Raw genomic sequence first — 21,833 nt, 5'->3', positions numbered from 1 at the left:
TGTATTCAAATCCGTATTCAGTTTGTTTCAACTAAATACACAGAAGTGCCGCTGCAGGACAGACTCACAGGAAGCGCGTCCACCGTTAGGGTGATCCCACCGTTCAACGAAGTTGTTTGCTTTACTTCTCATGTATCTTCTGCTACTTTTAATGAATGAAAGGATATGAAAAATAACAAAGAAGAACATACAACTTCAGGTACCCTGCCAGCGGGGCCCCGGTGGCGAGAGGGCCCCTCCAGAGATGAATGTTGCCGTTGTGGGGCGAGCGAGAGTTTGTGCTGCCTACAGACTGTCCATGTCTGATGAATTATTTTTGGAAACCGCTGCGTATTATGAATGCGAACCTCTTATGACCTCAAGCTGCTGGGAGGCCGTCAACACTCCCTCAGCTGCCGTCTCGACTTCACCGACTGAAACGCTGGGGGCCTCTTCTTCCTCTGGATTTCTTTGTGGCACACTGCCAAGATTTCCTCCTTGTCTGTCCTTGAAAGGAAGCAGCCGCAGGCAGATCCCAACGCTTGGCCCCCAGCAGCAGCAGCAGCAGCTGCAGTAGGTGGCAAGTGCAGCAGCAACAGCAGAAGCAGCATTCCCTAAAGTGAGCCATTTCTCACCAAGCCCCCGCCCACAGCTCCTTCTGCACTCCAAGGCCCCAGCGAGCATTGGCCAGCCTGCCAGCAAGGCCGCTGCAAAGTACACCTTCTGTCGACGCGTATAGCAACAGATACTCTGTAGACACAGGAGGTTTGGGGGCCCCACTTGACTTTTACTGCAACTGTTGCTGTTGCTGTTGCCGGTGGTACAACTGCCTTCTGACATCGGTGCTTTCCCTTTCCATTTCCGCAGGGAAGATCGCTCCACCTCAGCAGAATGTTTCGCCGGCCTCTTCCAGCCGGCAACCAATCGCCTGTCGGCAACAAAGACAGAAAAAGGCAAGCAACGCATGGATGTCAGGCTGGCTAGCTGTTTGGCTAGCTGGGCACATGCTCATGCGTGTGCGAGGATTTCTAATTAGCTATGTGGCTTTAGACACCTGAAAGGGCCGCCCAATGGAACCCGCAAGATAATATTATCTGCCAGCTTTGAAAGAAAGGCATCCGTTGGTCCTTGAGGGCGTCGTATGATTTTGTCTTCTTGATGCAGAACCCCTTTGTCTATCCCTATGCTGCATTCATGTTTAGACAGAATAAACATGCGCCTGGCAGGTGTTGTGTATCGTTGTGTTTTGCTTGTTTCTGTGTCTCGCAGTCTCCTTGATTTCTGTTTCTTGCCTCCCTTATTCCTCCATGCTTGTCGCCTTTGCTCTTCTTTTTCTGCAGGCTGCGCGAAACTCTGCTCACTAACTTCCCGCTGCTGACTGAAGGAGAAGCCGATCTGTTAATTCCAAAGGAGGGAGTGACACAGACTCGCCTGAACCTCCCCCAGGGTCCCCCACCTGCTGCTGGGGGGCCGCAGCAGCCAGGGGGCCTCACTCCGCTTATGAGCTCCACCAGCGCCAACAAATGCACTTTGTATTCTGTGGGGGACGTTCCTTACCTTGCTGAGGTCAATGGAGTCTTCTTTCCTACGGTTCGTTGGTTTCCTTCTGTGTCGCGTTCACCTAAAGGTGCACTTAGTATAGAGAAGTGCTTCAAGAACTTTCTCTTGTTCGCTTTCTCCCCTTGCCTCATTTCCCCCCTTGTTGCTGTTGCGCTACATGCAGTCGTGCTGGCTTTGCTGCTGGTGCTGGCTGCTGCTGTGGTGGTATTGCAGGTGCACGGCCTGTGGCGCTGCCCACGGATGCTTCCTTCAATGATTCTGTTGTCCCCTGTGTCTCACTTCGTACTGAAGGGGGCAGACTTGATGCTGCCGGGGGTTTGCAGGCCTTTAACGATAGCAGCAGCGCGAGCTGCAGGAGTGGACTCGATTAAATGCGGCGATCTATGGGCTATTCGTGTGGCAGGCAATGCCTTGCCTTTTGCTGTGGGGCGCGCAGTCACAAGGGTCCCCTCTTTGGAGCTTCTAGGAGACAAGGGAAGGGTGCTGGAGCTCATTCATTATCTGGGGGACTCCTTATGGTAAGCAAAGAGGCCCTCGATCCTAACGTTTTTCTCTCCACTTTTCTGTCTGTTCATCTACTTGTGATCCCGTGTGTTTCTCCGCTTCTCCTCACACTCCTTTTCTCTTATTCAACTCTTGTTGTCTGCACTCTGTGCTCTTGCTTCTGCATGTTGCCTCTTGAATCCTTTAGTCACCTGGGTTACACCCGTGCAGTTCAGTTTCTCTTGCTGTCAACTTTTAATGTCTCCGTCCGCCTCACGAAATCCGCCTGTGCTGCTGTCTTTTCTTCTGTCTCTATGTTCCTGTCTTCTTCTGGTTTTGTCTTTGTCTCGATTGGGGGCCTCTCTTAGGTTATATACCTCTCTTCGTTATTCTCCTTCTTTGCTTAACCATTTTGTGTGCGCTTTTCAGTCTGGCACTCCATGTGTGTATTTCCGTCTGTCATTGCCACTTTGAATATTTGATTTATTTCTTCATTGTTGTGGCCTCCGCCTTTGCCGGTTTCTGTGTTGTGCTGCTCTTCCCTCTTCCCTCTACGGCTGCCTTCCATGCCCACCACAGTTCCGCGGGTACTACTATCCTTCGCTTATCTTCTGCTGCTGTTGCTGTTGCTGCTGCTGCTGCTGAACAGGAAGCACGGGAAGCACACACCTTTGCCCCCCCTGTTTACCTTTAGTCAAGTCTTCAGTGGAGGAGATGACGCCGAGTTGCTGGCCTCTTGCGGTATGGGCCCACCGGAGTCGCTTCCGGGGGCGATGCCGCAGGAGCAGCAGCAGGAGCAGCAGGAGGAACAGCATAAGCAGGATGCGGCTCAAGAGAAAGACGCTGCAGCTGAGAGCTGCACCAAGACTGATGCGGACGGGCACACGCCGGTTTGCGTCGCTGCTGCGGAGCAGCCAAGAACACAGGAGGCAGGAGGACAGGCGTGCCCTGTTGCTGTCTCAGGAGACGAGGTCCCAACAACCTCAGCAGAGCAGGCTTTGACTACGGAGGTGAGATATCTTCACGTTTATGTGCGTCTCTCTTAGCAAGCTTGTCAGTGCGGTGTAACTGCATCTGTGCATTCTTGAGTGGCGACACACGGGGTTATAGCTGTACACACATGAGCATACAGACACCCGCTTCCACATGCATGCATTCTTGCCAATATGCATTTATGAAAAAAACGACGTGCATGTCGAGGTACGCATATAGGGGCTGTTTATAGTGCGCCCCAGTGTGCTTGTGCGTGCCTTTGGAAAGGATAGCATATAAAAAAGCATGCGTGCATCTTACTTGCCAGACCAAGCGTTCATTTGCAAAGGCTCGCCTTTGTACAGATAGCTGCACGTATGTGAACATCTGCAGGATCACCTAGATGTACAAAGCATATGCATATATATATGTATATGTATATTATATATTGGCATGCTGAAATATTTTCATGCATTGCAGGAAATGCATCTCTATGCTGATGGGGCTGCAAGTATGTATATTCATAGAGAAAACGCAGGCAACTTGACATGCCTGTGGTTGCGCTTGCTTAGGAACAAGATAAATACTTGGCTCTCTGCTTGTTAGAGACGCTACATACTGTGTCGGACGACCAACTACCCCTCGACGTCTCTGCTCTGTACAGGCAAGTCTTAGCTGGGGGAGTGCATTTATTCTTCTCGAGTTTCTCATCCAATGGGGTGCTGGATAATTTAGGCAGTAGGATATATGCGCGTGGTAGTAGCGCTCAGTTGTTGACAGGAAGAGCAAGAACCATGGTGTTAACACGGAACGAAGGCAATGTGAAGTGCAGATCTGCATGGGTTTTGTCTTCACTCATTAGAATGGTGCGATCGGTCATTGAATCATGCCGATGAGCTAACGGAAACCAAAGTCAGGTGCTCTCCAACGACTTGCTTTCTGCGAGGTCACACATCTGTAATGTCCTTCTCCGGTGCCTCTGTGCGTCTGATACCTGCAGCAAATTAACAGCGGAGGCCCCCGCCATATTCTACACCAAAATGGAGAAGGGAGATGCTCCTTTTGTTGCCCCAGATATCCGACGGTCGTCAGCCAAGAAGGTGAGTGGACAGTAATTTACGCTGCTGCTGCTAATGTTGGTTTCTGTACATGCATTCCATAGCATGTGGCTTTTAACTTTCGATTTTATTATAGGTAAATCTATTGAAAGCTTCAAAATTAAATGTATGGAATATAAGAAAGTTGGAATTAGTGCTCCCCGAGTTGCCTTTGAGCGCGCAGCGTACAGTGCACAGAAACGGCACATTTCCATTGGGGTGTGGAGATGAGGTGTGGCGTGGGTTTCTGGGGTGTACGCGCAGCTGGGAAAGTTCATTCAGGGTGCCACCAAGCAGAAGCTTTTGCAAACGAAAGAGCAACGGGGGGTCGTCTCTGTCGTAAAAATAAATCGTTCCCATCCCGATTACTGCAAGCACACTCCCGTGCCGGAGAATCGGAAGAAAAAGTTCGTGGAAAAGGCAGCAGTACCTGTTGCAGCGTCAGGTGCTGCTTCCGCCGGGCCAGCAGCACCAGCAGAAGAGGCAGCACAAAAAGGGACACAGACAGCCGTAGGGACTGCGGCCTCCACCTCAGGTAGGTCAACGGGGTGCATGATAATCGGGGTGAGTGCACGGGCTTTTGTCTGTATGGCTGTTTTCCGCATGGCTGTTCGTGTTACATTCATTAGACAGGGACTTGTGTTCTTGCTTCTCCATATTTATGCGTTTGCTTCTCTTTTGTTCGGGTTGTGGTCTTCCTAATGGCAACTGTACTGTCTCGTTGCCTCTGCCGCGTCCTGCGCCCTTTGCGTTCCATCGCGTTCTCATGGTTTTGCTTCTGTTTTCCTTTGTCCCCTGCGTCTTGCAACGGGCTGGTTGGATAGTTAGTCATGCAGCGAGTAGCATCTAGCTATCTAGCTAGTTGTGCAGCTGGCGGAGTAGGCAAAGCGCTAGTGGGCGATCGTTCTGCCGCTGGCTAGCTGGAGAGCCGTCTGTCACCTTAACTTTCTAGCTAGCTTCTCATGCTATTGTTATGACTTCTGCTGCCTGTTTTCTTAGGTCCCCTCGTCTTTGAGTTTTGTGCCCCTCCTGCTAAGTGCTGCAGAATATTTGCGGCGGTGGGGGCACGCACTGGGAAGTGAGTCGAAAGCAGAAATGTGAAGAAGGCCTAGAGTCATGCACTCTACTTTTGTTGTTTAGCTCCAAGTACTTCAGTGGTTAAGGATCTCGTCACGAGTGACCAGGCCTCTCCGTAGACGTTCGCTGCGTTTTTGTGTTCGGGCGGCGGCTGTAAGGAGGCCTCTGCATCGCCTTTGGGACCTTCAGTTTCGCTGTCCTGGCTTTCTGGGATGCCGTAGGAATGTCTTTTTCACCGCCGAGGAATACCGGCAGGTGCTGGGCAAGTACTTGGAGCAGCAAGATACAAAGAGGGAAGACGGCGAGGAGCAGGCGACGCAGACGGGAGGGCCTCCTCCAGGCGGCAGAGGCAATGCAGTTAAAATAGACCCTCTTCTGGCTGAAGCGGGTACGTATGGCGAGAGAGGAAGGGCCTTCCGCTAGCTTTTATCATTCTGCGTTGTTGTTGTCAATTTAGTGGCCGAGCAGCGACAGTCATGCAGGACTAGGGGGAATTAGAGACAAAAATATCTGCCCGTCCGTCTCAGTTGTGCTTTATTGGCAGTGCTTACGAAGGAAGAGAGAGGGGACGCAAAAACAGGAGGAGAAGACAAACAGATAATGGACAAGGGGGAAGTTTTTGTTAGATGGATTGAAACTGCTCAACCTTGCCACGCCGTTCTGAGAGATGAGAGCGAGCTACCGCTTCTGCAAGACAGGATAGTGTAAGTACACCTTGAAGATATACAGCCTGTGGTTCGAAACGACAAAAAGGGGGATGGAGGTGATAAACGAAGTTGGAGGAGATAAGAATTCAGAATGGCTCTTGTCCATGCGGCCGCCACTGATGGAGGGATTTTCAATAAGCAGCTGCAGCTGTTGCTTTCACGGCTTCTGAACAGTTGTAGCTGTTGCTGCTCTGGCTGTGGCTGCTGTAGGCGAGGTCCCTGCGCCCCGGTGCGCATTTCTGTAGAGGAGAAACAAGGGGGGCGGAAGCACGCCACGCACATTCTGTGAGTCCGTGGCTTGAGAGAACAAGCACCAGCAAAAGCAGCAGATGCAGCAGCAGCAGCAAGAGCAGCAGTAGATACAGCGGCGCCATCCGCAGGAAGCGCAGCAGGATTAGGAGGTGACAGTCTTATGGCTTTTTTTAGTTGTGCCCCGTACTACTGGATGTGCTTTGGCTTACTCTTTGTTAGGAACGTCACAAACTTCTTAGTCGAGCCCAAGACCCTTGCTGAATTCCTGCAGAAGAAGTTGGCGGCTTCGGCCTCTCTCTACGCGCCTCCAGGCTCGAAGGCGGTCAACGCTGTTTGCGTCCAGGTGTGCATAAGACCGAGGTTTCTCTTGTGTGACTGACATGTTAATGATTAGAGAGCGCGTGGCTATCTCCGGGGTTTTTGTGTCCGATGGGCAATTGCGTTGCCGTTTGTCGCTCACCGCACAGCTCTGCTGCCTCGTGATCGGGTACGGGCTGGTATGGAGTCGGGATGTGGGTGCGGGTGTGCGTGGAAGTGCGCCTTCCATGTATAGATGCCTGCGCATCTTTGTGTCTCCGTGTCCACCTGTTGAAGTGTGTGCAAGCTGCTGAGGGGCTGATATGAGAACACGACAACCATACGTTCTTTTTGCGTTTTGCGGGCGTTGTGCATCCCTTCGTTGTGGAGCATTTCTACGGAATTAACACATCTCTTGTAAATTCAGTGGATCGCCCCCTGTTGTGTGCGAAGCCATGAATGACGTGTCGGTCTAGGGAAGAGGACATGCGGTTTAGTTTGCCTGTTTAGCGTCTGTCCTCAAGGGAGGTTGTATAAATATAGCTCTTATAGAGGGTTTTGCGTTATGGCTTTGGATCGGCTGAGATTTATTTATTCTGGGGACACCCATAAAGACGGCCACTGAACTGTTCGGATATACAGTGGGAGGGAAAGCATGTTGATTGTGTACATCTGCAGCGGAGATCCAATGCATATAAATAGCAAGAAAATGCTCAGAATGTGGAGAGACAGACAGTAGAAGCTTGTTTTGATCAATGCATACCAACCAGTTGACTGTTTGTGTTTTTCCTTGACAGGGCAACGTGGCACGGCCTGTGGCGGAGCTCCTGATTGCAAACTTTGGCATACCGAAGAAGTTCGTGGAGATAGAGGCGAAAAAGCCTAAGTCAGGTCGTTGAGTGTGCAGTGTATCTGCCATTTTGAATGTATAAGCATGCCTGTGTGGATGGCAACTGCATTGCTCCAGGTTCTGTCGCAGTGCTATGCTATCATGTAGACGGCGAGTTCCATATTCTGCCTCTGTAGCACCTCGGGGCATCTCTACACTCACCACAGGGTATGCGAAGGCAACCTTAAGAGACAGGAGACGCACATGAAAGTAATCGCGCCTTTATGTCTTGTGTTTAGCTAGAAGATAAAAGAGGACTGAGAGACATTTTGTCGCCGGTCCTGAGAGAGATAGAACAAGAGAATAGCAGCTTTCGAGGACACAGATAGCATACTGTGTGTCTTTTATGCTGTTCAATTTCGCTGAATGGTACTAAGATTACCTTTGGCGTTGCCTAGCTGGCAGGCATCGAGGCACTTAGTTGTTCACACTCTGGATGCTTGGGAAACGCGTTCCATTTCATAGGAGGTGCTGTGTAATGGTAACACTCCAATTACCTTGGGGATGCCGATGATCTCTCCAGATGCCGAGACGTGGTCAGCCCTAACGCACGATTGGCTATCTCGTTGTTGAAAACCCATATTTTAGAGCCGCAGTTTGACAAAGTACACTTGTATTTATTCTAAGTGGAGAGGATGCGACGGGCCAGTGATAATAGAATAAATTCTGCGTGGAGGCAGAATTTATGCGTTGCCAGATTTAAAGCACAGGCACGCACAAGCACGCCGGTAATGACAAAGTGCATACAGAGGCGTCTTGGCGTTTAGAGCACTAATCTGTCAGGAACATGCTTTTCTAGAGTGGACAGGCTTTATCTACAACAGATGACGTTACAACGTTGGGAGACCGATGCGCAATTTTCGGAAAGTATCCTCGTCTCCTGTTGCTGGCCATGGGCTGCGCACAATCGTTCGTGAGCTCTGGGGTAGCATGGTTTGAAATATGTCACGTAGACCGAACGGACACCCTCGCAATTGCCAAAAGGATATGCTAGCACGAAGAAGGCTTTCCTGCGAATTCAGATTCGCGGAGGGCCACAACGTGGGGCAACCAGGATGGCCGCTATGGCGGAGCCCGCCAGATGTAGGCGCATTCATCCATCTTTGTAGATATTGAACCAAATGAGCGTCAGATACAGCGTTGTATCTTGGTCTACCGGGAGTCGTTATGCGTATTTCTGTTCGCCTATAGACTAGATGCTGCGAGCCGAGCCAGCGTTAAGGGGCTCGTTCGGCTTGTATGTGCGGGTGCCCTGCAACGGGAGCTGTAGAAATGAGCTTTTCAACTCAGGGAAGGTCGCCTTCGTGCTGTGGTGCCCAGCACACCACTGAAGGGGAGCTGCACTGTTTTCTGAAACGCCCATATTTACGTATTTTAACTCAAAGCTCACGTCAATCCTCGGCTATGATCGAGGATCCCCGTCACACTGGCGAACAGGCGCGAAATGCGAACACCACCCATCACAAGGGGTTCGCCTGGTGTATAGCACTGAAATTGTGAATGCGCTTTTCTCGGAGATGGACACATATTTTCTCCAAGCCTCTCGCCTCCCGAATAGTAGAGATAAATCGGAGTTTGCCTTCTGGGAAGAAGGATCTCAGTGTTTTGTTGCCATGTATCGGAAGCAGTATTCGCTGAACTTCCAGCCGAGAGCAGCTCATATAAGAATGCCTCCGTCCAAATACGGCGAGCGCCCCGACGAGGGGGCAGTGGAGGAATTTCGTGCTAGTCTGAAGTCGTACTGCAGTTTATATAATGCACACAAAAAGCTAGAGTTTGGTACCCGCAGCTTCCTTACTAGAAAGAGAAGCACGAAGATGATAGCTCTACAAAAGCAAAGGCATTTCTTTCACGCATCTGGCCTGTGGAAGAATTGCAGCATTCGCTGACATGTAGGCTTACCCTCAGGACAGCAAGGGGAATGGCTATCGTAAGATTCATAAGACTTGAAAGCGCGGGGCTACCAATAAAGCGCTACACCGAAGTGCGTCAGCGTGTGCTGAGCAGGAGTCCTACATTGTACCTGGAGTTTCGCTCTCAATCGTTCTTCCCAGAGACAAGCAACATTCCAACTAAATTTACAAATATACAGCGAATTCGTGTTGCCGCTCTTAATTATTCGCTTTCTTGGCTGAGCTCTAAAAGGTGAATGCAGGTTAATGGAATACAGGGAAGAAGCATTCCACTCCCACAAACACGTCATTTTACAAATGTACAAGATGATAGTGCTGCCCTTGTCCCGTACACCTTATCTATGTAACTCTTTGCTTCAAAGGGAAGGGCACAGCGAGCACGTTTCCACAGGCGGCGGCGCAGGTTCTTCCATCATGGGTGCTGATGTGGTTGCTTGTTGCACAGTGCGGGATACCCGTTGTGATGCCTTTGTAGCAATCACCGGGTTTTGAGGTCCAGACGCTCTCAGGTGCGCAGTCGGTGTTGGAGATATTCGCAGGATCGCGAGCAAAGCTTTGTGCATCACACAGCGCGGCAAGGGCCAGCTATTGGAGGCCAACTCTATCAGGACACCAAGCCAGGCTATCACAATACAGAATTTTTGCTGCCGCCAAGAACATTATGCACTTACATATGTAAGCCTGCCGGTGAGACGGGGAGGAACATTTCCCGGAATTGCATAATTTATATATTTTTAATTATAATAACTTTGTCATTTATAAATAAGTATAAAAAAATAATTTATAATTTAAATTTGGCCGGACAGCGAGGATTGAACTCGTATTTTTAACAGGAGTTCCCGCAGCCTACTGGGGTGGGAAATTCTGTGTTTTTTATGCTTTAAAAGGCACTCTTTTGTTTGTAGAACGCCTCGCCTCATGCTTGAAACGCAACACTAGTGTTTTTGCTCCGTTAACTGCTCAATCTCCCATTTGGCCACACCCCCATAACTACAAACTGTACTTCTGTTCGTTGAGCACTTTCTCTGGCATCTAGGATACTTTGTGCAATACCTGTTGATACAAACTTGCTGAAGCTAGAAGCACGCACATGCACTGCAAGGATGCAAACATCTGCACAGCGTAAAGTGTTCCTCTTTGTACATTTCATCCCCTGGACTCCCACGCATAAACTCGTTGGAGTTGTAGGTTTCCGTATCGTTTATGGCTGCTTCATTACATTGTTTTTTGTCTGCCGCCGAACTTCCCGCCTGAACATACTTATCTCCCACCCATAAATTGCCGTGAACCCTTGGCTTGTGACTTTAACTATCACCTTTCCCCTGCATTTCTCAATGCATTCGCACTCTTATTTGGATATTCTCTTTTGTTTGACATTAGGCGCCTCTCAAAATCGGTAGAATAAGTGCACAGTTGGGGGGTGAACGGGGGTGAACGGGTTGGTGACCTTGTCCCTCTGAAGCTTCGACTCAGCGAGCGACAGTTAGTCACTGGAACGTCCTCAACGTCCGTAAACAAGCTCCTCTGGCATAGAAAATATATTATCTTATGCGTGCGATCTCTATGCTTTGGGGCTTAGCGCTAAGTGCTTGATGTGCCTATGTAGGTGGGCGAGTAGTGACCTCAGCCAGAGACCTGACGGGCCCCACAAGTGTCTCCCTTTCCCCTCCGCTCTGCTGTTGTATGGTTGCTTAGTTATCCCTTTTAACGATTAAAAAAATGGGTGGGGAGGAGTCTACAACATTCGCTGGGGAGGAGAAGACCTTCCCTGTCTCCTCCCCAGAGGAGACAGCTGGGGCCGGCATCCGCAGCAGTAGCAGCAACAATGTTAGCAGTAACAGACGCAGCGTTAGCGGCAACAGATTTTGCAGATCTCCTCTATCCTTCTCAGAGTTGTTGTCTCGCAGAAACTTCAGTGCCGCGGCGTCTCTTTTGCAACGCAAGGGGGCCCACGGTGCCCCTAATTTCTCCTTGCCTAAGGCTGATCTATGGCTAGCCTATTGCTATTACCACTCTGGAGCGTATGAGAAGGCCCTGCAAATCTACGAACAACTCTTTAGGGCTTCATGTGGGGGCCCCTCTCACGTTGCAAGACAACCATGGGGGCCTATGGGGACGGACAGTGGGCCCCCACTGGAGGAGTCATCAGCGAGCAGCAGGGGCCCTCCTGAGACTCCTTCAATATCTCATTGCCTCTCAAATGATGCAACATCGGCAGAGTCAACTCTGAAAGAAATGACGGGGGAGGAGATAGAGGAGTTGCCGTTGTTGATGGCCCTTTGTCATTTCCGGCTAGGTCAACCCGAGAAGGGGCTGAAGGAAATTAAAAAAGCCCCACCATCGCCCAGGAAACGCCGCCTGTTGCTTTTTCTACGCATGCAACAACAGCAGGAACAGCAGAAGCGACCCCAGCAGCAGCATCGGGAGGACGCGTGGCTCAACATAGATAAGGAGATTCAAGCTCTAGGAGGAGGCAGCACCGAAGATATATTATGCGCTGCCGCAGCACATTTCCTTCGTCGCCGTTATGAAAAGGCGGCAGAGCTGTACGAGAATTTGTTGTCTGTACATCCCGAGGCTTTTGCTGTAAAGGTCTACTGGGCTGTCTGCTGCTACAAGATGGGGGAAATAGAGAAAGCCCAAACCCTTGTGGAGGTAAGAACCTGAAGAGAAGTTAAGCAAGAGGCCAACCAAAGATAAGAAATAATGCAGGGGAAGGAGAGATAGAGAGAGAGGCAACCACCACCCAGAGACTATGAGTAGAAGCCGATCTCTATCAACCCTACCAAATCCTTTCACCGGCCGACTTCATACTCTCACCCTGAAGAGAGAAATTCACGTTCACAGGAATGTAGAAATGCTGGAGGTCTTTCAGATACTTCCTTATCAAGCACCCCTTATGCTGTATGCATATGCTTTAAGGGGTCCTCTAGAGGCCCTGCAAACGATGGGGCCCAGTGCTAGCTACGCCTCCAACGCTAGTGGGCGCTTGAGCTGTGTATGGTGTTGCTCTTAGGATTACTTGTCTGTACACCCGCTTTCTCTTGTTGCTTCTAATGTACTTTTCTGTTGTCTCGTGGAGAGAGGAGAGAGTCAAGCTGCGCATGAGCTGCTGCAGGAACTTGGCAGGCAGATAGGGAGACCCCTTGAGGATCTCCAAGCTGCTTATAGCCCACTAAGACTTAACCTTTGTTTCTCTACGGACACTGAAATAGATTCAATTCCAAGAGAGCTCGGTGAGCTAGCGAGGACGCTTCCAGAGGTGAGTCAGATTGTCTCATACTATTTGCCTTGTTGCCGCCTGATCGGTGTCTCCGTCTCCCTGTGTATGTATACCTCTTTGTCTCCTACGTGACAATTGCGTCCCTCTGTGTGACTAAGTGTATCCTTTTTCGTTGTCTTCTTCTCATCTCTCTTTGGCGTGTGGGGTTGCAGGCCCGCTACAATCTTGCACTGTACCATATTAGGCAAAACAAGCCCGAATCCGCTTTGTCTCTTCTACAGGAGACACCTTTAACTTTATGCACGTCAGTTACAGTAGCCTTGAGCTTGAAGGTGTGGGGCTGTAGCTCTTTGGGGGTTGTATATCTCTGCCTGAGGAGCGCATCGTTGAGGTCCATCGCTGTTACCTCAGGGACCTTTCCTCTCGTTCTCTTGTAGTATAATTAACATATAGTGTATTATATATACCTCCACATTGAGTTTATAATTCCGTGCTTGAGCTGAGTGGCGACTCAGAGAAAAGGCGTTGAAAGCAGCGGCACTGCTCCAACTAGGGCAGCAGCAAATGGAGAAATGTCTTTTGGAGGAGGCCCACAGTCTTTTCATGGAAGTTGCAGCTGTAGCTCCCCAGACACCCCAAGGCTCTGCATTAAGTAGGCGCATCAATTACCCTTCTTTGTTTATCATCCTTGTTGAATTATAGGGAAAGATCAATGTGGAGACAAATAGACAAACGCGGATCTCTCAAAAGACATGCACACAAACGCAGCACGCCTCTGAGGTGTTGGACTTAATAAAATTTGCTCGTTGCGTGAGCGCAGACAAATTATGTTTCTTCTGTCCCTTCGCATACAGTGCAGATGCTTGCATGGAGTTCTTTTTTTTCGGTGGAAAGATAACAGGGATAATGATGATGCATCTGCCTCGGTTAGAGGCACCATAGAGGAGTTGCATCTGCTATAGACATACAATTTGTCTCCTAATGCCACTTCTTCACTGTACGTACACAAACAGCACGAACTCCGTTCACTTCTGTGAAACCCAACAAACAACTCCTAATGACACAGGAGACAACACCAAACTGCTTTTTATGTTAGGGTTAGAGAGTCTAATGATGGCGCACTATCTAAAGAACGACTTCAAAAAGGCATGGGAATATGGGGAGCAACTCAAGAGCATCGACAGCCATCATCAGCCTGCCTTCTGGTGGTCTCTTATGACCATTGCGATGTCTCTAGGACGCGAAGAAGAGGCCCTCGACTGTCTCCTCCACATCGAAGATGAAAGGTTAATGCGCTCCCTTCCTTACGGCTGCTTACCCTTTAGAAATTGGGGCCTTTGTGTAGTACATATACGCATAAATAAGACAGTGATAGACTCAATAAAGGACACAAAGAGGCAGTACCATACGGGCCATGAGGCACATGCCTTTTGCTGTCCTCCCAGCGCTGGAGGAGACAGGCTGCAGTGAGGCCCTTGTGCTGTTTGCTGCTGCTTCAGCTACTGGCAAGATGAGCTCTACCAGCAGTGGTTCGTGCGTCTGCATATTAAGGCGGGGCTCCACAGAGAAGCCTTTCGTCTCTGTCTCCAGCAACAAGGAAGCGCTGGCTTCCTCAAGCTGATGCAGCAGTGCGCGGAAGACTGCCATGTACTGCAGCACTACAGCACTGCCCTTGAGGTAAGGCTAAGGTTGTTTATTTCACTACCACAGAGAGACCACTGGTCTACTACTGGTTCATTCGGGGGCTACAGGGGATCACACGCACAAAGTTGAGTGGAGGCCATTGGCCTATTAGCCCTTGGGCCCTTCCCCCGAGCCTCTAAAAACCCGTGAGGGCGCGCGAAGCCGTGTGTCTCAAGTACTTGTTGATTTCAAATTCTGCTTCAAGGTATAGCAGCTAAGGTTACTATAGGCTGCATGCAGCTAGTAGTGGCTATAGGCACAGAGGAAACAAGTGTGTTGTCGTTGGTGCTCTTGATAGGCGTTCTCTATCATCTTGCAGTTGGACCCCACACCCCAACACAACCAGGGCTTTCGCGCTGCTGCTGCGGGCCTTGTACTTCATATTGCACACGGCAAGGAAACAGTGGAGACACTGCCTTGGCTGCAGCAGCTGCTAAGGAGCGTAGATGTTCCTGAGCTGGATGAGATACGAGGAGCAGCAGACCGTCTCGCGCTGCACTTTGCTGAGCAACAGCAGCAGAAGATGCTTGAAGAAACACACGAGGCTTGAAGGGTAGGCGTTCCCTTTGTTTCTTTGCCACTATGTTCTGCCTTAAGCGGCCTAAAAAGAGTGGTTTCCTGGTTTCCTCTGTTACGTACAACTTAAAACACCCAATCCATTTGCTTCCTTGCGGCCTCATTTGGCTCGAAACATAATGACACTGCTGAGGTGCATTTGAAGGCTGTAGACGAATTTTCTTGTCTTGCGCTTCCTTCGATGCAGTTCTCCTAATGGGTTATCTCTAAGGCTGCTCCTCTACGTGGTCTGTACCTACGACTCTCCCTACCCGTGCAGTCTCTAGACAGCGTATGTGACACAACGAAGGGCAAATGGATCAACATTGCTCTCAACATCATCATCAACACATCAAGTTCTTCCTGCCACAGCGATCTCTCGATATAGGGAGCTGGCTGCTCCAGTGGCAGACATAGAAGCGTAACTCCGTTTGAGCATAGTTCATTTACAGCGGTGAAAATACGATTAATTCATTTTTATTACTGTATATGTGTTGATAACAATAGGAAAGACGCACTGAAATAGCGGAAAGGCAAGGACCTCTGCTTCTCCCCCTACTGATAGAGGCATTCTGCTGCGGCCTAGATCTTTGTAGGTCTAGAAATCCTCTTTAAATTAGGGAAAACCGCTTTTATAAATAGGAAAACAACTTAAATACATTTCTTTTACAAATCAAAATTAATAAATACAAAAGACTGTAGCGTGGAGGGCGTCGACGCCACAAGCACCGTAGCTCAGTGGGAGAGTGGGGGGCTCATAACCCCCAGGTCCATGGATCGAAACCATGCGGTGCTACTTGCAAAGCAAGAAAACCTATTTATTTATTTCTAGGGATTCTTCCCTCCTATTCTTCAGAAATATGAACTCTTAGAGTCTTCTCCTCGAAGCTTACTTCCCACAACTTAAATCCTAACAGCAGCAACATACTCATGTTCCTGCCATCCTTTCAGAATGCATTACATAAACAATCACAAGTAAAACTCAGCTACAACAAAGTCAGCTAAGCAAAGTAAGCCCAGTGCTTCTATTATCCTTCTTTGCTTGCATTACGTAGCAGAACGGAAGAAGCACAAACTAATGAAGCCTTGCTTCTTGGCAATGTTTCTAGAGTATATTATGTACACTTCACCTTTCAACCACATTTGCCTCTACGGTGTTTCTCAAGGTGTATACAGACTGGACCTTGTTATGGCATTTGCAGCAGTTGCCTTTACGGTGTATATACACTACACTCCAACTTGCGACGTAAATTGCCTTTAGCTCCCCTTCGAGCCCAGGAGCTTCCCAGTTCCCAGCTGTAGAGGCGGTAAACTTTCACTGTCTTATTTGGAGGCCCTGCTGCTGGCGCTTAGTGGGGCCACATACACTGGAAGGTAATATCCTGCTCATTGAATGAGTAGCCCAAATGCCTCCAAATATTTATCTTAGAAGTCCAGCAGCATTCCGTGAGGCCACCCGCTGGGTGTTTGACTGCCGCTAGTCAAGCTGAAGCCATCACTGAACTTCTCTAGGGTTTGCAAGGATACTGTATTGGTACGGAGAAGTAAAGAAGGCACTCCTTGCGGGCCCTGTTGCTAGCCCTTTGTTGGGCCCTATCCACTGAAAGGTTAAGATCCTACTCTTACTACGCCTACTGAAGTGTATGTACAAGTCATTGCGAGCGGGAAGATCGCGTTATGTTTGGCCAAGCAAGCGGTGTTTCATAATACCATTAGATGAACTTTATGTGATTTAGTTCATAAGACATTTTCAAAAGCCCAAACGTAAACTACACAAGCAAAACAAATCCCTACCTAAACTGAGAAGAGATGCCTCTCCAAGGTCCTCATCAGAGGCAAAGACAGACTAGCATTGGGTGCCTGTGGGTGACAATATGGTGCCGTTGCCGCTGCTGCTGGTGCTGCTGCTGCTGCTGCTACCGCTGCTGCTGCTGGTGCTGCTGCTGCTGCTGCTGCTGCTGCTGCTGGTGCTGCTACCGCTGCTGCTGCTGCTGGCTACCGCTACCGCTGCTGCTGCTACCGCTGCTGCTGCTGCTGCTGTCGTCGTTGATGGAATTCTTCCAGGGCCTCCGCTGTCCCGGCACAGACTCAGGCCTCTCCTACGCCTACTTGTTGTGGGCCTGCCTAGCCAGCTAGCTCACTCGCTAGCTAGCCAGCTAGCTCACTCGCTAGCTAGCCAGCTAGCCAGCTAGCTCACTCGCTAGCTAGCCAGCTAGCTCGCTGACTAGCTGGCTAAGCGCACCAAGAGCAAGCCTTATTCGAGGAGCCGTAGATAGCGGATTCAGGTCTCTTAGAGGCCTTTAGGAGTACCCAATGTAAGCAAATACCCTCTCAGAGCGCATGCACTTACAGCTCCAGCTCGAGCGGGGGCCCCTCTACTTTTGCGTTGTCCCCTCTACCCCTAAGGGGGCCCCCCCATATGCCGCCGCCGACCTCTGGAGGGGATCCTTTCGGAGAGGGTCCGGTGGTCCCTGGGGCCCCTTTGTCCCCTACGAAGCCGCAGCCCCTCAAAATCCCTGCAAGAAGCTCCCCGTTGCTGCATGTGCCCTAGCAGCGTTGAGGCCCTTGGGGGGCCCCCCGCTGCTCTCCCCCTATATGCCGCCAGGCGCAGCCAGCTATGGGGGGCCCCTCTAGAGGCCCTCACGCCAGCAGCAGCAGCAGCAAGGGTTGGCCCTTTATTACTCAGCAAGAGGCCCCTCAAGCCACCCCTGCTAACTTTCTTTGTGGAATTCCATGTGCCCCCAATGCCAGTTGCTGCTTCTCCTTCACCTAAACAATGCATTTGCATTGCTTGTCTCCCCATAGATATATTCGGTACCTGCCCGCTCTCAGCGGGCCCTAGGGGGCCCCCATGGGGCCCTAGGGGCCCCCCCCCTTGGGCTCCTAGGGGGCCCCCAAGCACTACTGAACCAACAGCAGGCTCTCCACTTGCAGCACCCAAACAAACAGACATTGAAGGGCCAGATAATACGCTGCTACTGTTGCTGCTGCTGCTGTTGCTGCTGCTGCTGCTGCTATTGTTGCTGGAGATGCTGCCGCTGTTGCTGCAGCTTGTGAGGGCCTCTTGAGAAGCTTGAGGACTGGGCGACCCTCCCGAGGGCCACAGATGTGCGCACCCCCAATCACTCGGCGTGGGTTGCTGCTGCTGCTGTTGCTGCTGTTGTTGCTGCTGTTGCTGCTGCTGCTGTTCGTCCATCTGGAAAGTTCCCGGAGTGGCACCTGCCACTTGCTGCATTTCTAGCTGCGTCAAGACCGGTGCGTGCTGGAAAGAAAGCTGTGTATCTTGCAGCAGCAGCAGTTGCTGCTGCTGCTGTTGTTGCTGCTGCTGGGGTGGTAGCACCTTGTCTCCGATTCCCTGGCCCAAAGGGTGCCCCGAAGCTGCAAGCCTGAGGCCCACCGCCTTTTTAAGGGCCCCTTGGAAGCCCCATGTCTCCACTGAGTAAGCCCTAACGCAAGCGTCTCCTTCACCATAGCGTGTACACCAGAAGGCTTCTAGGGGCCCCCTTACAAACAGCTGCACCTTCTCTACTCGCTGCTGCAGCAGCAAATCGTACGCGCATATCGCTGAGCCCCCAGGGCCACCCAAGAAGCGACGCCCTACATAGCGATGCTCCGACCGACGGGGGGCTTCTGCTGCTGCGTTCAGATCCTGCAGCAGCAGCAGCAACAGCAAAGACACACAAACAGACGGACGCTTCAACTCCCCCAACTCCCAGTGCTGCAGCAGTCTCTGCAGCGCCTGCACTAACGGCAACACGCGCAGGCGCAACATAAGCAACAGCAGCAGAAGCAGCAGCAGCAGCAGCAGCAGCAGCAGCAGACCTTTTCGGTGTGAAGGTCCCAAACGTCGTCACTGGACGAGTATTTCGGGTTGTTCTCCTCCAGCTTTGCCACGGCAGCACCATCTGCTGCTGCTGCTGTTGCTGCTGCTGCTGGCCCTGCTGCAGTTTCTGCAGTGTCTGTGAGGAAGAGAGATCGCAGACCCCAAGGGGCCCCGTCAGGGCCCAATGGGGGCCCCTCAACTTCCTTATTTAGAGAGGCCCCCATGCGCTCTGCTGCTGCTGCAGCGCATCAGCACAAATCAAACAACAGCAGCATGGACAGCAGCTGCAGACACAAAAGCAACAGGTGCAGCAGCAGCAGAAGCAGCAGCAGCAGCAGCAGCAGCAGTGTAAGTAAGAACAGCAGGGTGATCGCACCTTCTAGCTGTTCCTTCGGTTCGCCTGTCTCTTCATTCGGAAGGAGACAGTTGGTTGTCTGCAGCATGAAATTAATATCTTCTCCGAACACCCGCAGAAGGGCTTCTTGCTGCTGCAGCAAACCATCGGTCTCCTGCTGCAGCTGCAGCAGCCTCACCTCTTCAGAGGCGCATTCCTCCAGCACCTGGGAAACGGGCCCCCACTTGAGCCCGCACCTTCCAATGCCACTGTTGCTGCTGCTGCTGCTGCTGCTGTCATTGCTGCTGCTGCTGCTGCTGGTCTTGCTTTCTGCTGTATAATCGCTGCATACTGTAGACAGCCACTGCGATATTTCTTTCCCTACCTGCTGCACTGCAGCAGGGGTCAAGAGGGCCCCCTTGCTGCTGCTGCGCGCTGCCGTGAGGCCCTCAATGAAGACGGTAAGTCGAGCAGCAACTGCTCCTGAGCCATGCAGCGGCTGCTGTTGCTGCTGCTGCTGCTGCTGTTGCTGCTGCTGCTGTTCGGATTGCTGCTGCTGTGTTTGCTGCCCCTCACTACTGGGGCTATCAGCGGGCCTCTCCCCGACTTCCTGTGTGAAGTCCTCATGATGGGGTGCAGCAGCAGCAGCAGCAGCAGGAGCCGCAGCAGCATCAGCTGCAGCTTGGCGGCACAGGTGGAGAGCAACATGAAGGAGCTGCGCAGTCTGTTCATTGCTGCGGATTGCTGTTTGTATACGCTGGAGCTGGTCTGCTGCTGCTGCTGCTCTGAGGTTTAAGAACCGCCAGTGCCGCACCGCCGCAGCAGCGCCCTCTTCCTGAGAGACCCCTTCTGCTGCCTTTGCTGCACTTGCTGCATCTGCTGCACTTGCTGCATCTGCTGTACTTGCTGATGTTGCTGCTGCTGCTGCTGCTTTGCCTTCATTGCATGTTGCTGCTGCTGTGTCCCCATCACAGGCTGTCGGCCCGCTGTCTGTGCAGCAGTCACTGCCAGAGCCTGCTTCCTCTGCTGTTTCTGCTGTTGCGGCGGTTGCGGCTGTTGCTGCTGCTGCTGCTGCTGCTGTCCGATCTTTAGAAGCCACAGAGGCGCTAGCACAGCCTCCTGATATGCCAGCGTGCTCGCAGGTTTCCTCTACCTTGATGGGGTACCCCGCACACTGCATATTTGCTGCAGCTGCTGCTGATGCTGCTTCAGGTTCCAGCTTCGCTTCAGCAGCAGCTACCTTGTGCTGCAGCAGCTCTTTTGCTGCACCATCGTCTGCCCCTACGTCGCTGGCATTCGTCTGGTTGCTGCTGCTGCCGTTGCATCTCTTTATCATGCTGCAGGTCTTCGTTGAGCTGCTGTTGCTGCTGCAGCTGGTGCTGCTGCAGCATTTGCTGCTGTCCTTGGAGACACCCCAGCACCACGCAGAGGAAAGGGAGGAAGCCCTGGGGGTGTGCAGCACCGGCCTCCATGTCATAAGAGTTGCTGCTGCTGCTGTCTCTCCTTTTAAGCTGTCTCCTAACGACAGATCTACACCTTTGGGGCCCATTGCTGCTGAGTAGATGGGGGCCCCCTTCGGTTCTGGGGGCCCCTCTTGTGCTGCATCTGAGGCCCGCTTGAGCGGAAGAAGCAGCTCTCCAGTACTACTACACCCTTTCTGCTGCTGCTCCTCCTGCTGCAGCTCCTCCTGGTGCTGACCCTGATGCTCCTGGTGCTCTTGTTGTTGTTGCTGCTGCTGCAGCTGCTGCAGAATGCTGAACCACCTGCTGCCCAAGAGGCCCCACGGACGCGTAGGGTAGAGCATCTCCTGCTGCTTTCGTGTTGTTGCTGCTGCAGCAGTAGCTCCATATGCTGCTGCTGCTGCTAGTGTATTCCAATCTGCTGCTGCTGCTGCTGCTTCTGCTGCTGTTTCTGCAGCAGCTTCGTCAACGCCAAATGCAGCTCCTCGTTCTCCAAGGCCGCTGCATAGCAGCAAAAAATCTGAGAGTCGCGCTCGCTGCTGGGGTATAATATGCTGCTTCCCTTTACACTTGCCGCAGCATCTGCTGCTGTCACACCTCGTTGTGCAGCAGCAGCAGCAGCAGGAATCCCCTCCTGCTACTCCTGCTGCACTCCTATGTGGGGAATCAGCAGCAGCAGGGAAATCCACCGCAGGCAGCAGAGGCTGCTGCCGCTGAACTGGGGGGCCCCCCCCAAAGTGCAGCATGTCAGGGGCCCCCTCGTTAATGTTGCTGCTGCTAGTATGAGTCGGCAAGCCGTCGATGTCCACAGAGTAATGTTGTTGTTCCAGCAGCAGCTGCTGCTGCTGCTGTTGCTGCTCCAGCTGCTGCTGCTGCTGCTCCAGCAGAAGCAGCTGCTGCTGCTGCTGCTGCCTTTGCTGCTGCTTTCTGTTGCTATGCACACCGCGGAATCCAGATACTTTGCGTCTGCGGACCCCTTGGGGGCCCCTGCTGCTGGCAGTGCTTAAGGGGCCCCCTCCATACGCAGGGGGAGGGGCCCCCACGTGATAGGGGGGCCCCCCCAACACGTTCGACTGGGGAGCCGGCAGCAGCACTTTCTCTCGTGTACCCTCAAGATGGGGGCCCCCTGTTCTGTTATTGGTTGCTGCGCCGTCAGCAGCCACTTCGTACCTACAAGTACCCAGAGGAGCGTCAACGGGCGCTGTTGCTGCTGCTGTTGCTGTTGCTGTTGCTGTTGCTGTTGCAGCTGCGAAGTCTCCAAGCTGCCCTTGCTGCTCTCCCTGCTGCTGCTGCTGCTGTTGCTGTTGCTGCTGCACTCCCCCAGAGAAGTCGGTGGCTCCTGCTGCCAAACCGCCTGCATCATTAGTACCCGAATGTGCTTGTAGGAGGCCCCATTCACCTTGGGGCCCCTGGGTGGTCTCTAGGGGCCCCCGGGGGCCCCCAACTTGCTGCTGGGGGGCTCCCAGCAGCAAGTTAGGGTCGTAATCCCAAACCCCTGTAGCGGGTACATAAGGCGCTGAACCCCTTGC

The 21,833-nt window shown here is 51.9% G+C and overlaps 4 protein-coding genes across 4 annotated transcripts in view; 3 read left to right on the top strand and 1 right to left on the bottom strand.

Annotated features, from left to right (window-relative positions):
- Positions 1-1,479: 1,479 nt before the first annotated feature.
- Positions 1,480-7,323, top strand: EAH_00014380 (hypothetical protein, conserved; the record flags this gene model as incomplete). Its single annotated transcript, XM_013394286.1, has 12 exons — positions 1,480-1,569; positions 1,753-2,057; positions 2,672-3,032; positions 3,567-3,793; positions 3,995-4,094; positions 4,356-4,626; positions 5,091-5,169; positions 5,390-5,556; positions 5,713-5,872; positions 6,086-6,160; positions 6,347-6,449; positions 7,222-7,323. 12 exons carry the CDS (start codon positions 1,480-1,482, stop codon positions 7,321-7,323), a joined length of 2,040 nt encoding a protein of 679 aa, XP_013249740.1.
- Positions 7,324-10,945: 3,622 nt separating this feature from the next.
- On the top strand, positions 10,946-12,190 carry EAH_00014370 (hypothetical protein; the record flags this gene model as incomplete). Its single annotated transcript, XM_013394285.1, has 2 exons — positions 10,946-11,881; positions 12,149-12,190. The coding sequence occupies 2 exons, from the start codon at positions 10,946-10,948 to the stop codon at positions 12,188-12,190; spliced, it is 978 nt and encodes a 325-aa protein (XP_013249739.1).
- A 1,372-nt stretch (positions 12,191-13,562) lies between these two features.
- On the top strand, positions 13,563-14,682 carry EAH_00014360 (hypothetical protein, conserved; the record flags this gene model as incomplete). The annotated part of the gene is made up of 3 exons (XM_013394284.1): positions 13,563-13,735; positions 13,949-14,126; positions 14,431-14,682. 3 exons carry the CDS (start codon positions 13,563-13,565, stop codon positions 14,680-14,682), a joined length of 603 nt encoding a protein of 200 aa, XP_013249738.1.
- A 1,851-nt stretch (positions 14,683-16,533) lies between these two features.
- EAH_00014350 (hypothetical protein, conserved) overlaps positions 16,534-21,833 on the bottom strand; it is a gene marked incomplete at both ends in the record, with an annotated part of 7,472 nt that continues 2,172 nt past the window's right edge. The window contains 5 exons of the mRNA XM_013394283.1: positions 16,534-16,759; positions 17,038-17,176; positions 17,625-18,336; positions 18,510-18,748; positions 18,887-21,833. The exon at positions 18,887-21,833 is cut by the window's right edge and continues 2,172 nt beyond it. Of these exons, the coding sequence (XP_013249737.1) occupies positions 16,534-16,759; positions 17,038-17,176; positions 17,625-18,336; positions 18,510-18,748; positions 18,887-21,833 (4,263 nt within the window). The remainder of the gene's footprint in view (positions 16,760-17,037; positions 17,177-17,624; positions 18,337-18,509; positions 18,749-18,886) is intronic.

The sequence above is a fragment of the Eimeria acervulina genome, genomic scaffold (genome assembly GCF_000499425.1).
Source record: "Eimeria acervulina Houghton genomic scaffold, Eah_scaff84, whole genome shotgun sequence".
In the NCBI taxonomy this organism is placed as follows: Eukaryota; Apicomplexa; class Conoidasida; order Eucoccidiorida; family Eimeriidae; genus Eimeria; species Eimeria acervulina.
Note: the sequence above shows the minus strand (reverse complement) of the source record. Positions and strands in the feature narration are given on the sequence as shown.